Below are 12,653 nucleotides of genomic sequence, written 5' to 3' on the forward strand. Positions count from 1 at the left end.
AAAGGACTTTTAAAATATCAATCAATTAATGAATTAGCTTTTATTAAGTATTTATGATATGCTAGGAACTCAATTCATCATTTATTAAATGCCTTCTATGTCTAAGTTCTGGGGGTACAAAGATTTCTTTTAAAATGTAGTTTCTGCCCTCAAGGAGCTTACAATTTCTTAAATGGATTAAGGCAAGCACACTAATAACTGTGATGAAGTTAAAACCCTTCTGTCTTCAACTGGAGTTCATGGACTTAAAAAGCTTTGAAAATAGGTTTCAGGACACACAGGTAATGTCCTGAAATAAAAGGATACAGTAATCCAGCATTTAGAACAGTGTCCTGTACACAATAGAAATTTAATAAATGCCAGTTGACTAACTGATTGGAGAAAAATTATTTTCTGCTATTAGTAAAATATTAAATATCTTTTTAAAGTGTTGCTGCAAACTTGAATAACTTTTGTTTAAAAGCAAGGTGGTCAATATCCATTCCTCAGCAAACAACAATTAAGTTGAGAAAACATTTATTTAGGGCCTACTAGAAATAAGGCAGGGCAAGTAGATGTCAAAGTGGATAGAATATCAGGTCTGGAACCAGAAGGACTAATTTTTGTGAATTCAAATCTGTTCTCAGACATTTATTGGCTGTGTGATCCCGAGCAAAGCACCTCGCCTCTGTTTGCCTCAGTTTCCTTGTCTGTAAAATGAACTGGAGAAGGAAATGGCAAATTTTTCTGTATTCGCCAAGAAAATCTCAAATGGGTCACGAACAATCGGACACGACTGAACAACAGAAGCTCTAAGGCACCTAGCAAAACCTTAGGTAAGACAAAACTTCGATTTTGTCTTGCAGGTGAGATAAGTCAACGCTTTAGAAGCCTTAGTGGGATGTTTCTCCCTTAGTGGCTCAAGCTCGGGACCCCCAGGGGAAGGAATCTTGTGGAATCGAGCGCCACCGGGATGCGGTGCCTCGCGTACAGGGTGAAACTTTTGATTTCTGCAGCCCCGTGGCTGCTTCTGGGCTCCTTCCTCTCTGGGAGCGGGGCTTCTCCCGGCAGTCCAGTTGTTGGAGGTGCATTTCTTCTATCCTCCGCCTTGGACTCTGCAGCCCGCTCTGCTTCCTTGATCGCCTCCATACTTACCCTGGATTTGCAGCGATTACCCCCAACTCAAGCCAAGGAGCCCCATCCCTTCACCCAGTCTCCTAAAAAGCAGTCGGACACTGCTGGAGCTCTGAGCGATGGCAGCACGCATGCATATATGCACACGCAAGATCATGCATGCACTTCTACATGCATGCACTCATCCTTCCTTTCACGCTGCCCCCGCTTGCTCCAGGCTCCAGTTGTTCCTGCTCTCTGGGGAGTCGATTCCAGGTCCCCCAGCCCTAAGCAGGCCGCGTGTGTGTGTGTGTGTGTGTGTGTGTGTGTGTGTGACGTGGGCAGGGGCAGCTCCCACCACGGTGGTGCAGGGAGGAGCTCGTGCTGCTTTATTAGCGCCCCGCAGGTTGCAATGAGGGAGCAGATTGCAGCTCGGAGAGCCACGGGAGTCAGCGAGGGGCGCTCTCCTTCCTCCGCCCCCCCAACCCCCACCCCGCGCCTCCCGCCCCCGCCCCCGGGTCTGGCTACCTCCCTCCCTCTGCCTCCTTCTCTCCCTCTTTTTTCCTCTCTCCCTCCTGCTAACGCCAGACCCAGGCGTCCTCGGCTCTGCCCGAAGGGACCAGGACTGATTGAAAAGCCCAGGGCAAAACCCAACTGAGCCCAACTGCTTGAGGATCGCGCTGAAAGCCGCCCTTCAGTCTTCTCCTCTTCTTTCCTGACCAGCCTCTCTTCTGTCTTTCTCACTCACTCTCTCTCACTCTCCTTTTTTCTCCTAGCACATTGGGTTTAAGAGCAAAAGGGGGAGAGAAGCTGCAGAGGAGGAGGGGGTGGGGGGTGGGGAAGGAGGCTGGGATAAAAGCTCAAATTTCATTTTCGGTGAAGGAAAGCGCAGAAGAGCAAGTCTTTTTTATTTTTTCCTTTTTTTTTTTTTAAGAAACTTTTTTTTTGGGTTGTTGTTGTTGCTCCCCCTCCCCCGCCCCCTTTTGGGGAGTTTTGCTTTGCCCAAGTAGTTGAAAAGTGAAATCGACTCGTGATGGTCCTCCTGTCCCTTTGGTTGGTAGCAGCTGCTCTGATAGAGGTTAGGACTTCAGCTGATGGACAAGTAAGTGGAACAAACAAACAAACAAACTCAACTCTTCCTCCTCCTTTCCCCCCCTCAAAGAGTTGATTTCTCCTCCCACTCTTAGTTCTTTTTTGCAGAATCCAAAAGTGACGGTTGGATCAGGATGGAAGGATGGATGGATGGATATGTGTGTATGTGTGTGGTATTTCTTTTAAAAACAATTAATTGCACGAGATTTCAGAAAATCTTCTGCTGAAGCCTAGGGCTTTTCATAGATACAACTAGTCCCACTATGTAACAATCAGAAGAATTATTGGGTGGATGGGGGGCAGATTTCCATCCACCTTTTGGCAATCCGGGATTCGCCTGCCCCTAAATGTCAGATCATGAATGAGATCCTAGAGGAGAGTTTCCTTAATTTCTTCCTTTTGCCTCCTTCCGTCCTATCCTGCTTTCCCTGGATTTTCTTTCTCTCGTGATTGTAATCAACGAGGATGGACCCAGCAGCCAGTTATACACGTGTGCACGGAGAATCGCTGCCCGGTTTGGGGTTTGACAGATGGGGAGGGGGCCTGAAACCGTTTCCTGACTTTTACATTTTCTTGCCCCACCACTCTACCCCTGTTCCCTGTTCCCTCTTCTCTCCTCCCTCCTCCGCAGCCCCTTCCACTACAGCTCCTCCTCCTCCTCCTCCTCCTCCTCCCCACTTTCTAAAAAAAAAAAAAAAACCTAAGTTCTGTTTTCTTTCACCCTCTTTCCCCTCCCCCCACTCTTTGGAGACTCAAGGTGAACATTGTAAACTTAGATGAGTCCTTGAGCACTCTAAATCGGAGGAAGGAGCTGAGTTTTGTAAATAAAATATGGACAGGAAGACTGTGGTATGCACGCACGCAGGCTTTGCTGAGTGTGCTTCGCGTCTTCCAATCTGTCTGCTCTGAGCCAAAGCTATAAGTTAGAGAAACTGATTTGTTGTGATTCTTTCCTGAGCTCAGATCCCTGGAGTTCTGTCCTTTTTCACGACAGATGCCATTCCCAGTGACCTTCAGCAACCCTACCCCCTCTATCATCCCGCCTTTGTAATTTAAACACTTCCTTTCCTGACCAAAATCTTCTTCCTTTTAATCTTTTCAACCTGGCCCAGCTTCAGTGATTTTCAGAATAGAACATTCAGAGTTAAGAGGACTTAGTTGCGTCCCTGAATTAGTAGTGTAAGAGTTTGGGTGTGTGTACAAATATGTAAATACATTGACATATGGTTATAGACAATATCACTGAAGAATTTAGGCAGAAAAAAATGTGACAAGACTTTCATTCAGCACAGTTTTAGTGCCTAACTAGTTTCTGAAAATCAATACTTGAAAGTTGAAAACTTTCAGGAGAAAATGCTTATGTGCCAGAACAGGACCTCAAGTAATTTTTTTCTTTCTTTTTTCTCTTTCCCTTTTCAGGCGGGTAATGAAGGAGTGGTGCGAATAGGTAAGCCCTCTTATTTATTTTCCACACAGTAAATCAAGTATTCAGAAACTTAGCTTAAAAATGTTAATGATGGGTATCCTCATATGTAGTTGGAAGTGCTGCCCCCATTCATCAGTTGCCTGAAGACAGGTGACAACTTTCCTTCTTTTACTTATTCCTCCCATTTTCCTCCCTTTCTTCTTTTCTGGTTAACAGGGTCTTCTTAATATTTTAATTGTTATTGTTTTAATTATTTTATATTCTTTATATATGTGTGAGTATACATGAATATATGTGTACGTATATATTGAATATATGTGTATATATATGAATATATGTATTATATGTAAACATGTGTGTTTACATGTTGTATACAAGCAGGTATATATGTACACACATATGAATCTTGTTTGTTTGTATTTATTTGTTTGTTTTCCATATTAGATTGTGAGCTCCTTGAGAGTAGGGATTGTCTTATCTCTTTTTGTTCCCCAGCTCTTAGCACAGAACCTGGTATATAGTAAGTACTTAATATATGTTTATTGATGGACAGACTAATTATAGAATTTTATAAACCTTAAATTTAGCATAAAAGTTTAATTATTATAATATACTCCCATAATGAATATTATATAATAACTTATTGTTGACATTCTTGCAAGCAAAAGAAAATACTTTCTAGGCAATAAGCAAAACTTTTGTTCAGTGCCTTTGGGTAAATATTTTGTAGTTGCTTAGAAAAAAATTTATCTCTTTGGGTAATGAATTTGCTTCAGTGACATAATTAGGAATATTATAGTCACCTTTAAAAGAAGTTACACTTTATGCTGCACATACATGTACCCACATCATTCATCTATTCATACTGTGTGTATGTGTAAAATTGCTGATGGGGAGAAGATAAATTCTAGCCAATTATTGCTATTAAAAGATAAAAAAGTGATGAAGAAAAGATAAATTCTTGCAATTTGTGACTATTATAAGAAAAGGAAGAATTCTATTTCTAAAGTTGCCTCCTTCTTACTTCTTAAGTAAGTTTGGGTCCCTTAGGTCTATTGTCTTGGACAGTGAGAGAGCAAGTCATAGATTTTGTGGGGTAGGAAGGAAAGAAAGTTTTTTGTTTTTATTTTTGGCATGTGGACTTTACAAATAGTTATTTGTGATTTCTTTTTATTTCTAGTCCATATGATTTAGAGATCAGCACATATCTAAGATCTCTTCTTTTTGGTCTATTGATCTTATAAAGGAACTTTTAAAAACAACCTATAAAATCAATAATTTCCTCAGGAGGGAATTCCCTTCCATCAATTCACTTTCTGACTTGGTAAGTAGGTTGCCTGAGGAATATAGGGTTCAAGTCTTGCTTCTAACACATAATAACTGTGTGGCACTAAGCAAGACCTGCAGATTCTCAAGGCAGATCTTAAATTGTCACGATATCTGTGGGAAAAGTTTTTACAAAACTGAAATCACAATCTAGGACCAAATATAATGATTTTAAAGTTTACAAAATCATATAATTCAAATTATAAAGCACCTTTCCCACAGAATCTAGTGCAAGTGTTATCATCCTTATTGTACACATGAGGAAACTGAAACTCAGTCTTTATTTTCTATTCCTACTTCATGCTACTTCTGAATCAACTTGGGGACTTAAAAGGAAGTTTTGTTTATTAACTACTAATTAATTAAAAAAAACTTGTATAGAATTTAAGAACAAACCTTTGACTTGAAGAATATGTTTTATAATTCCTAAGGAAATACTTTAGTTTAAAATCAATTTATTTTAGCTGGGACTGATTCTTTCACAAATTGTCCCAGCTCAGGCTGGAGGCCTGATTTTTTACTGTTGTTATTATCACTAATGGATAGAGATCTGGTCTAGGAAAATGGGAAGACTAGGTTCATTTTTGAACCATATTAATCAAATGAGTGTGGGTAAGTTTTTAACCTTTTAATAATCAAGGCAAGTCCTTAATATGAAAGATTTTACAAAAGCTGTCTTACTTGCCTTGATAGAAGGAATTTCCTCATCTGGAAGTTCCCTTTAATCATTGTAACCACAGAACCATTTTTATGAATAATAATTATAGCAGTAATTACCCAAGAGCCTGACTTTCCAGGGAAAGAGGGTGGGATTATGGAAAGAGAGAGAAACATATAAGGAAACAAGAAATAGACACAGAGAGACAAAGAAAAGAAGTACGTATGTGCTAATGACTTTCTTTGAACATTAAATGTGATAAAATGAATACCTTAATATTTAGATGTATCTTCTTGCTTTAAAAGGATGGATACACACACACACACACACACACACACATACACACACACACATATCTTCTTTCTGCATAGTTGCTTGAATGTGACACAATAAATAGAGTAATGGGCTTCAACTCAGGAAGATCTGAGTTCAAATCCTGTCTCAGAAACTTATTAACTCTATGATCTCTATGAAGTCACTTAACTTTTATTTGCCTCAGTTTCCTCAACTATAAAATCAAAATAGCACCTACCTTCCAGTCCTTTCCCATCCCTTCCCCTTTCCTTCTGATAGTGATGAGTTGTTGGCTTCTCAGAGAGGCCATTATATTCTTCTAACATATGGATTGGATCAAATTGCACATTTCTGATTAATTTCTACATAATTGATTGTTAAAGGCACAGCAAAAGTTTTTCAGGAATAATAATCACAGAGAATCTGAATTTTATTATCATCCATTTGACCTTTTCGAGTATCTATAATAGATGTAGATACATAATAAATATTTATTAATTTCTGATATAAACAGAAAGATGACCTATATTGCTAAGGAAAAGGGCAATGTTTCTATCCTTATTCTCATATTACCCTTTGGAAAAACTGTTTCTTGTCTTGTAGTTGGGTCTGATGTTGTTAGAAACTGAGCTTCTTCAAATGACTCAGATTTCCAATCTTGACCCATTTCTCCATCCCCATCTCCATCAAAGACAAAATGCACATCTGTGTGCTTTCACATGACTAATCTAATCCCTCCCTTCTTCCAAAAATCCTTTCATTTCTGACTCATGAGATGGAATTGTAGGCTTCTTGGGGGGTAATTATGGGTACTCTTGCTGACTCTCCTTATTGGGTAATGAAGATAAGTTTTGGGGACATGCAAAGTTTGGGACATATGAGCATGTTATAAAAACTGGAGAACCTGCCAAAAGATCTCTCTGATTACTACCTTTTCTTCTTCAGGGACCACACTGGGGCTGCTGTGAATTATTTTTGGGGAAAACATGGCCAAGCCTTATTGTAGTGGTGGCCATTCCTCCCTGTCATACCCAACACCTCCCTTCCCTCTGCGCTGGACATGAATAGGACACATTGATCTTTCTCTGGTTGGATTTAGTTCTACATTTTCCTATTTTTTTTTCTTGCCATTCTTCCCTGTCTCCAACATGGTATTAGTAACATCATCTGACTGCTCATTTGTCCTGAATTTCTTTTGATAATTTTAAAGCCTGCTTGATCAAGCCACAAACATGATACAATAAGAATAACTGTGATGATGAAAATGATGATGATAATTGGCATTTATAACTGAGATAGCTAAGTGGTGCAGTGGCCTGCAGTGCCCCTGCTGGGCCTGGAATTGAATTCAAATTCAGTCTCAGATACTAGCTGCCTAATTCTGAGCAAATCACTTAATCTTTGTCTTCTTTAGTTTCCTCTATTATAAAATAAAGATAACAGCACTTACTTCTCATTGTTGAGATATTTATAAAGTGATTAGTCTAGTTCCTGGGATGTACTAGGTACTTAATTAATGCTTGTTCCACTCTACCCCATCCCAGACTTTAAGGTTTATGAAATGCTTCTTGGATATTATCTCATTTGATCTTCATAACCATCTGTGAGGTAGTACTTTTATCATCTCATTACAGATAAGGAAACTGAGCCTGAGAGATTTAGAGTCACAAAATTACTGTTTAAGATAGGACACAAATTCCTTTCTTCCTGATTCCAATGATATGGGGTTAGGTGAATGCTCAAAATGATCTGAAGCCTTCTCTTCTTCTCTCTGGTTTATTTCCCTACAAAATGCAATGCTAATAACATTTCACAAATAATTGCCAAAGATGGGGCCAGTTTGAGGGTCATTAAGCTTCTAATTTTTAGTTTCTTCAACTGTTTATCCTCAAGCATTCAACAAATCTTTTTTAAATTCCCGCTGCTTGCAAAATACCAAACTTTGGATCATTTTCCAAGGCATGGGAAATAAAATAGTTGGATATTCAAATTAGTTCCATTTGTTAGCAATTTGTGTTGAGATGTTTGATGCATGATAAAGTTGAATTTATTGACTGAATGATGGCTTAAAAAATTATCTCAGGACTTCAATCATTTATGGTGTTGGATTCCCTATAGCCAAAAAGAATTAAGCAAATATTTGCCAGGGTCATTTATTACATTCTGTTATTACATGCTTTAAGTTTTTTATATATGATATTTGTATAGCATATTATCAGCATGAACTTTCTTTTGCCTTTATCATTGAAGTATTCCGCCCCATGATTTTGATGCACCCCAGCTTCTCTCACTTCTGTGTCTCAAGTACCTATGGTAACCTAATCCTGGAATCCTAGAACTGGAACAAACCCCCAAGGTCACTTTGAGCCTTTCCCTACTTTTAGGCAGGGCTGATCATCCTTTTGACTGAGGGTAGCCAGCCCAAATTATCTTGAAAATCCATTAGGGGCAATTCTAGGTTGCCTGGTAAAATCATCAGTGGTTCAGATAGGAAGAACTTGGCTATTCTCCTAGGAATGCATGTGTTGCCAATGATGACCTGAATTTGGGACCCTAGCTTAATTTCTCAAAGTAGAATGCCATCAGCATCAGTCTTGGATAGTCACTCTATGGTCTTTTTTTCTCTGATAACCAGGTTATCTTTTCCCCTTTGGTGATACACTGCCTGCTACATCATTATGGTAGTATAAAAGTTTTTGACATTTGTTTTTTTCCAAAAACTTTTTTTGGCCTTGGCATACCAAGGCTGATAATTGTAGTATGTCACAGAGATTACAATTTTTCATTCTATTTTTTTCACTCCTGAAAGTTGGGACCATTTAACCATTTAGACAGATTTCTATTTTCTGACTATTTTATACACACACACACACACACACACACACACACACACACATACACACACACATATACATACACACACACAAACACACACATGTATATAATTTTATTGCTATTAAAAGATTCAACTCCTCCTTAAAATAGATTTATGTTCCTCAGAATGTGGATAATGAATCTCTTGACTTAGTAACCTCAGTTGACATGTAATTAATTTAGTTTCATTTCCCAGATGCTTTCAGAGTACTTTGCTGACTTGCTATAAATTCTTGAGAAAGACAGTCTAATGTTTTGTGGTAAAATTGCAGTCTATTGTTCATAAACATGATTATTGTGGGTTCAAGATGAGTATTTAAAAAAATTTGGCCCCATTTGAGCTGCAGGCTCACTTAAAGGTTTTATCTGATAATTAGAAAGACAGGAAAACACATAGAAGTTGAAATGACTTTTAGTGTGCTGCAATGTCAATGAAGAAAAGGCTGTGGACCAATAGGAAATCACTTCTTTGACAATTTCTAGTGGAGGGTTAACATACATGGCCATGCCCTGCATATTTGAATACATTAAAGGAGAAGCAGCTTCTTTGGCTCTTTTTCTTTCTTTCTTTCTTTTTATTATAGCTTTTTACTTACAAAACATATGTATTGGTAATTTTTTCAACATTAACCCTTATAAAACCTTCTGTTCCAGATTTTCCCCTTCTTCCCCCCACCCCTTCCCTAGATGGCATAGTCCAATTCATGTTAAATATGTTAAAATATATATTAAGTCCAATATATGTATACATATTTATACAATTATCTTGTTGCACAAGAAAAATCAGATCTAGAAAGAAAAAAAAATAAACCTGAGAAGGAAAACAAAAACGCAAGCAAACAACAACAGAAAGAGTGAAAAATGCCATGTTGTAGTCCACAGTTAGTTCCCACAGTCCTCTCCCTGGGTATAAATGGCTCTCTTCATTACTGAACAATTGGAACTGGTCTAAATCAATTCATTGTTGAAGAGAGCCATGTCCATCGGAATTGATCATCATAAAGTCTTGTTGCTGTCATGTATAATGATCTCCTGGTTCTGCTCATTTCACTTAGCACCAGTTCATGTAAGTCTCTCCAGGCCTCTCTGAAATCATTCTGTTGGTCATGTCTAATAATAGTATTCCATAATTCATATTCATATATCATAATTTATTCAGCCATTCTCCAATTGATGGACATCCATTCACTTTCCAGTTTCTATAAAAAAGGCTGCCACAAACATTTTTGCACATGTGGGTCCCTTTCCCTCCTTTAAGATCTTTTTTGGGATAGATATCCAGTAGTAACACTGCTGGGTCAAAGGGTATGTACAGTTTGATAACTTTTTTGAGCATAGTTCCAAATTGCTCTCCAGAATGATTGGATTCATTCACAGTTTCACTAACAATTTATCAGTGTTCCAATTTCCCACATCCCCTCCAACATTTATCATTATCTTTTCCTGTCATCTTAGCCAATCTGAGAAGTATGTATGGAGAGATATCTCAGAGTTGTCTTAATTTGTATTTCTCTAATCAATAATGATTTGTAGCACCTTTTCATATGACTAGAAATAGTTTCAATTTCTTCATCTGAAAATTGTTTGTTTGTAGCCTTTGACCATTTATCATTTGGAGGATGACTTGATTTTTTACAAATTTGAATCAACTTTCTCTATATTCTGGAAATAAGGCCTTTATCAGAACCTTTGAATGTAAAAATGTTTTCCCAGTTTGCCTTCCTTCTAATTTTGTCTGCATTAGTTTTGCTTGTGCAAAAACTTTTTAACTTAATATAATCAAAGTTATCTATTTTGTGATCAAAAATGATCTTTAGTTCTTCTTTGGTCAGAAATTCCTTCCTGCTCCACAGATCCGAGAGGTAAACTATTCTATGTTCTTCTAATTTATTTATAATATTATTCTTTATGCCTAGGTCACGAACCCATTTTGACCTTATCTTGGTATATGGTGTTATGTATGGGTCAATGTTTGGCTCTGTTTCTATGTTTTGAAAGTTTTTGATTCAATATAGCTTGTAGATTAGTTTCTCTAACTATCCATCGAAAGCATTATTTTAAAATGATTTTTTATTCTCATTTTTTCAAGAAGTTTCAGATAATAATATCCCTGAAATAAATTGATGTCCTGATAGAAATATTCAATGAACATTGCTGAAATGGATGGTACAAACATATTCTCGGAACAACTCCATAACAGACAGGAATGTCTTCCTGTTCTCCTGTTTCCCACAAGGTTTTTTTTAGCCAGGCTTCTATACTTCAAAAGCTTTTCATTCCATATAGGTTGGAAATTGAGGGTTTGGAATAGTGACATCTATTCAATCTTTTAAAGTTTTTCTGATTCATTGTTTTGTATGTAATGTCATTGATGGACCCAACTTGTATAGACTTCTTGCAGTGTTGCAGATCAGACATTTTCTTCATTTTCTTTTCTTATGAATTTGCTCTATTTCTTTCTCAAGAAATCAAAGTTTCTTATTGATGTCTAAATATTTATTTTGGTCATTGTGCTACATTAAGTGTTTGATTTTCAATTAGTAATTTTTCCATAGCACCCATTCTGTGCCATTCTAATGGGGGAGATAAGTCTATATGCCTCTATCATATAAATATGAAATAAATCCAAACCAAGGGATTTGTAATTTGGTGAGGGACGGCACTACCATAAAAGGCTTTATGCAGAAGATAGTGCTTGAGCTACATTTTAAAGAAAGTCAGAGGAATTCTGTGAGGCAGAATTAAGGAGGCACAGATGCCTCATGTGCAAACACATAGAGATGGAAGATGGAATGTTGTGTGGAAGAATTCAGTATTGTCTCCAGAGCTCAATTTGCCAGTGTTCACAAAGAATGCCTTGACATCTACTTTTCAGGGAACATGAAATCCTCCTCTGGACATCACCGTGATTAGCATTCCCCTATTTTGAGTTTGCTGTCCCAAGCATGTATCATAGGTTGACCTTTAAGGAGGAGAAGTAGGAGGAGGATGATATGAATTAACATCATTGTCATTGAGGAAGGAGACAAGATTTTATTAAAATTATATGTCAGACAATATAAACATAAGTTATATTATTTGATTCTTACAACAATCATTGGGAGTAGGTGCTATTATTATCTATTTTATAGATGGGGAAACTTGAGGCACATCATGATGAAGTGACTTGCCTAGAATCACATACCTAGAAAATGCTTAAGGAAAGATTTGAATTATTTGAATCAGTTTTTCCTGATTCTAGGCCCAAGGTTCTACCCAATATACTATCCATTTGCCAAATAATTTTTATTTGGATACCTTTTAAAATTTAATTGAAATCCTTTTAAATTTAAACTTTCCTACTTAGATTTGTGGGATCTTAGGTAAGATATGTTTCTATAAATCAGCTTCTTCATCAATAAATCTTAGAGTAGGAAATTTCTAATGACTCATTTTTTTTGGATAGTCGTTTCTCTTCCTTAGGATAATTTTTTTTTGACCAGGTCTATATTTCCCAATATATCCATTCCTTATAACATAGACTAAAAAAGCATGCAAGAAAACTAACCAATGCATTACATAATCTGACATTATCAACAGGATTCCACTCCCATAGTTCCTTACCAATGCAAGGAAGGGGCATGAACACATGCCAGTGTATGTATGTATGTATGATGTTTTCTCATAGCTCTTCCTTAGAGTCATACTTGGCAGCATTAAGTTTTGATTTTTGCTTTTGGTTGTAATTGTAATCATTATGTGTATAGTTTCCATGCTGACCTTTACTTTGCATCAGTTCACTCTGTATTTTTCATATTTGTAATTTCTTACAGAATAATCACATTCAGTTATATTCATGTAACACAACTCTGATTAAATATTCTGTAATCCATGGATAGCTAGTTTGTTTCC

General features: G+C 37.3%; 1 protein-coding gene across 1 annotated transcript in view; it reads left to right on the forward strand.

Annotated features, from left to right (window-relative positions):
- The first annotated feature begins 1,519 nt into the window (after nucleotides 1-1,519).
- Nucleotides 1,520-12,653, forward strand: part of ADAMTS3 (ADAM metallopeptidase with thrombospondin type 1 motif 3) — a 280,288-nt gene continuing 269,154 nt past the window's right edge. The window contains exons 1-2 of the mRNA XM_051967378.1: nucleotides 1,520-2,194; nucleotides 3,604-3,631. Coding sequence (XP_051823338.1) covers nucleotides 2,126-2,194; nucleotides 3,604-3,631 — 97 coding nt within the window. The 5' untranslated portion in view covers nucleotides 1,520-2,125. The remainder of the gene's footprint in view (nucleotides 2,195-3,603; nucleotides 3,632-12,653) is intronic.

Source organism: Antechinus flavipes, chromosome 6 (assembly GCF_016432865.1).
Source record: "Antechinus flavipes isolate AdamAnt ecotype Samford, QLD, Australia chromosome 6, AdamAnt_v2, whole genome shotgun sequence".
In the NCBI taxonomy this organism is placed as follows: domain Eukaryota; kingdom Metazoa; phylum Chordata; class Mammalia; order Dasyuromorphia; family Dasyuridae; genus Antechinus; species Antechinus flavipes.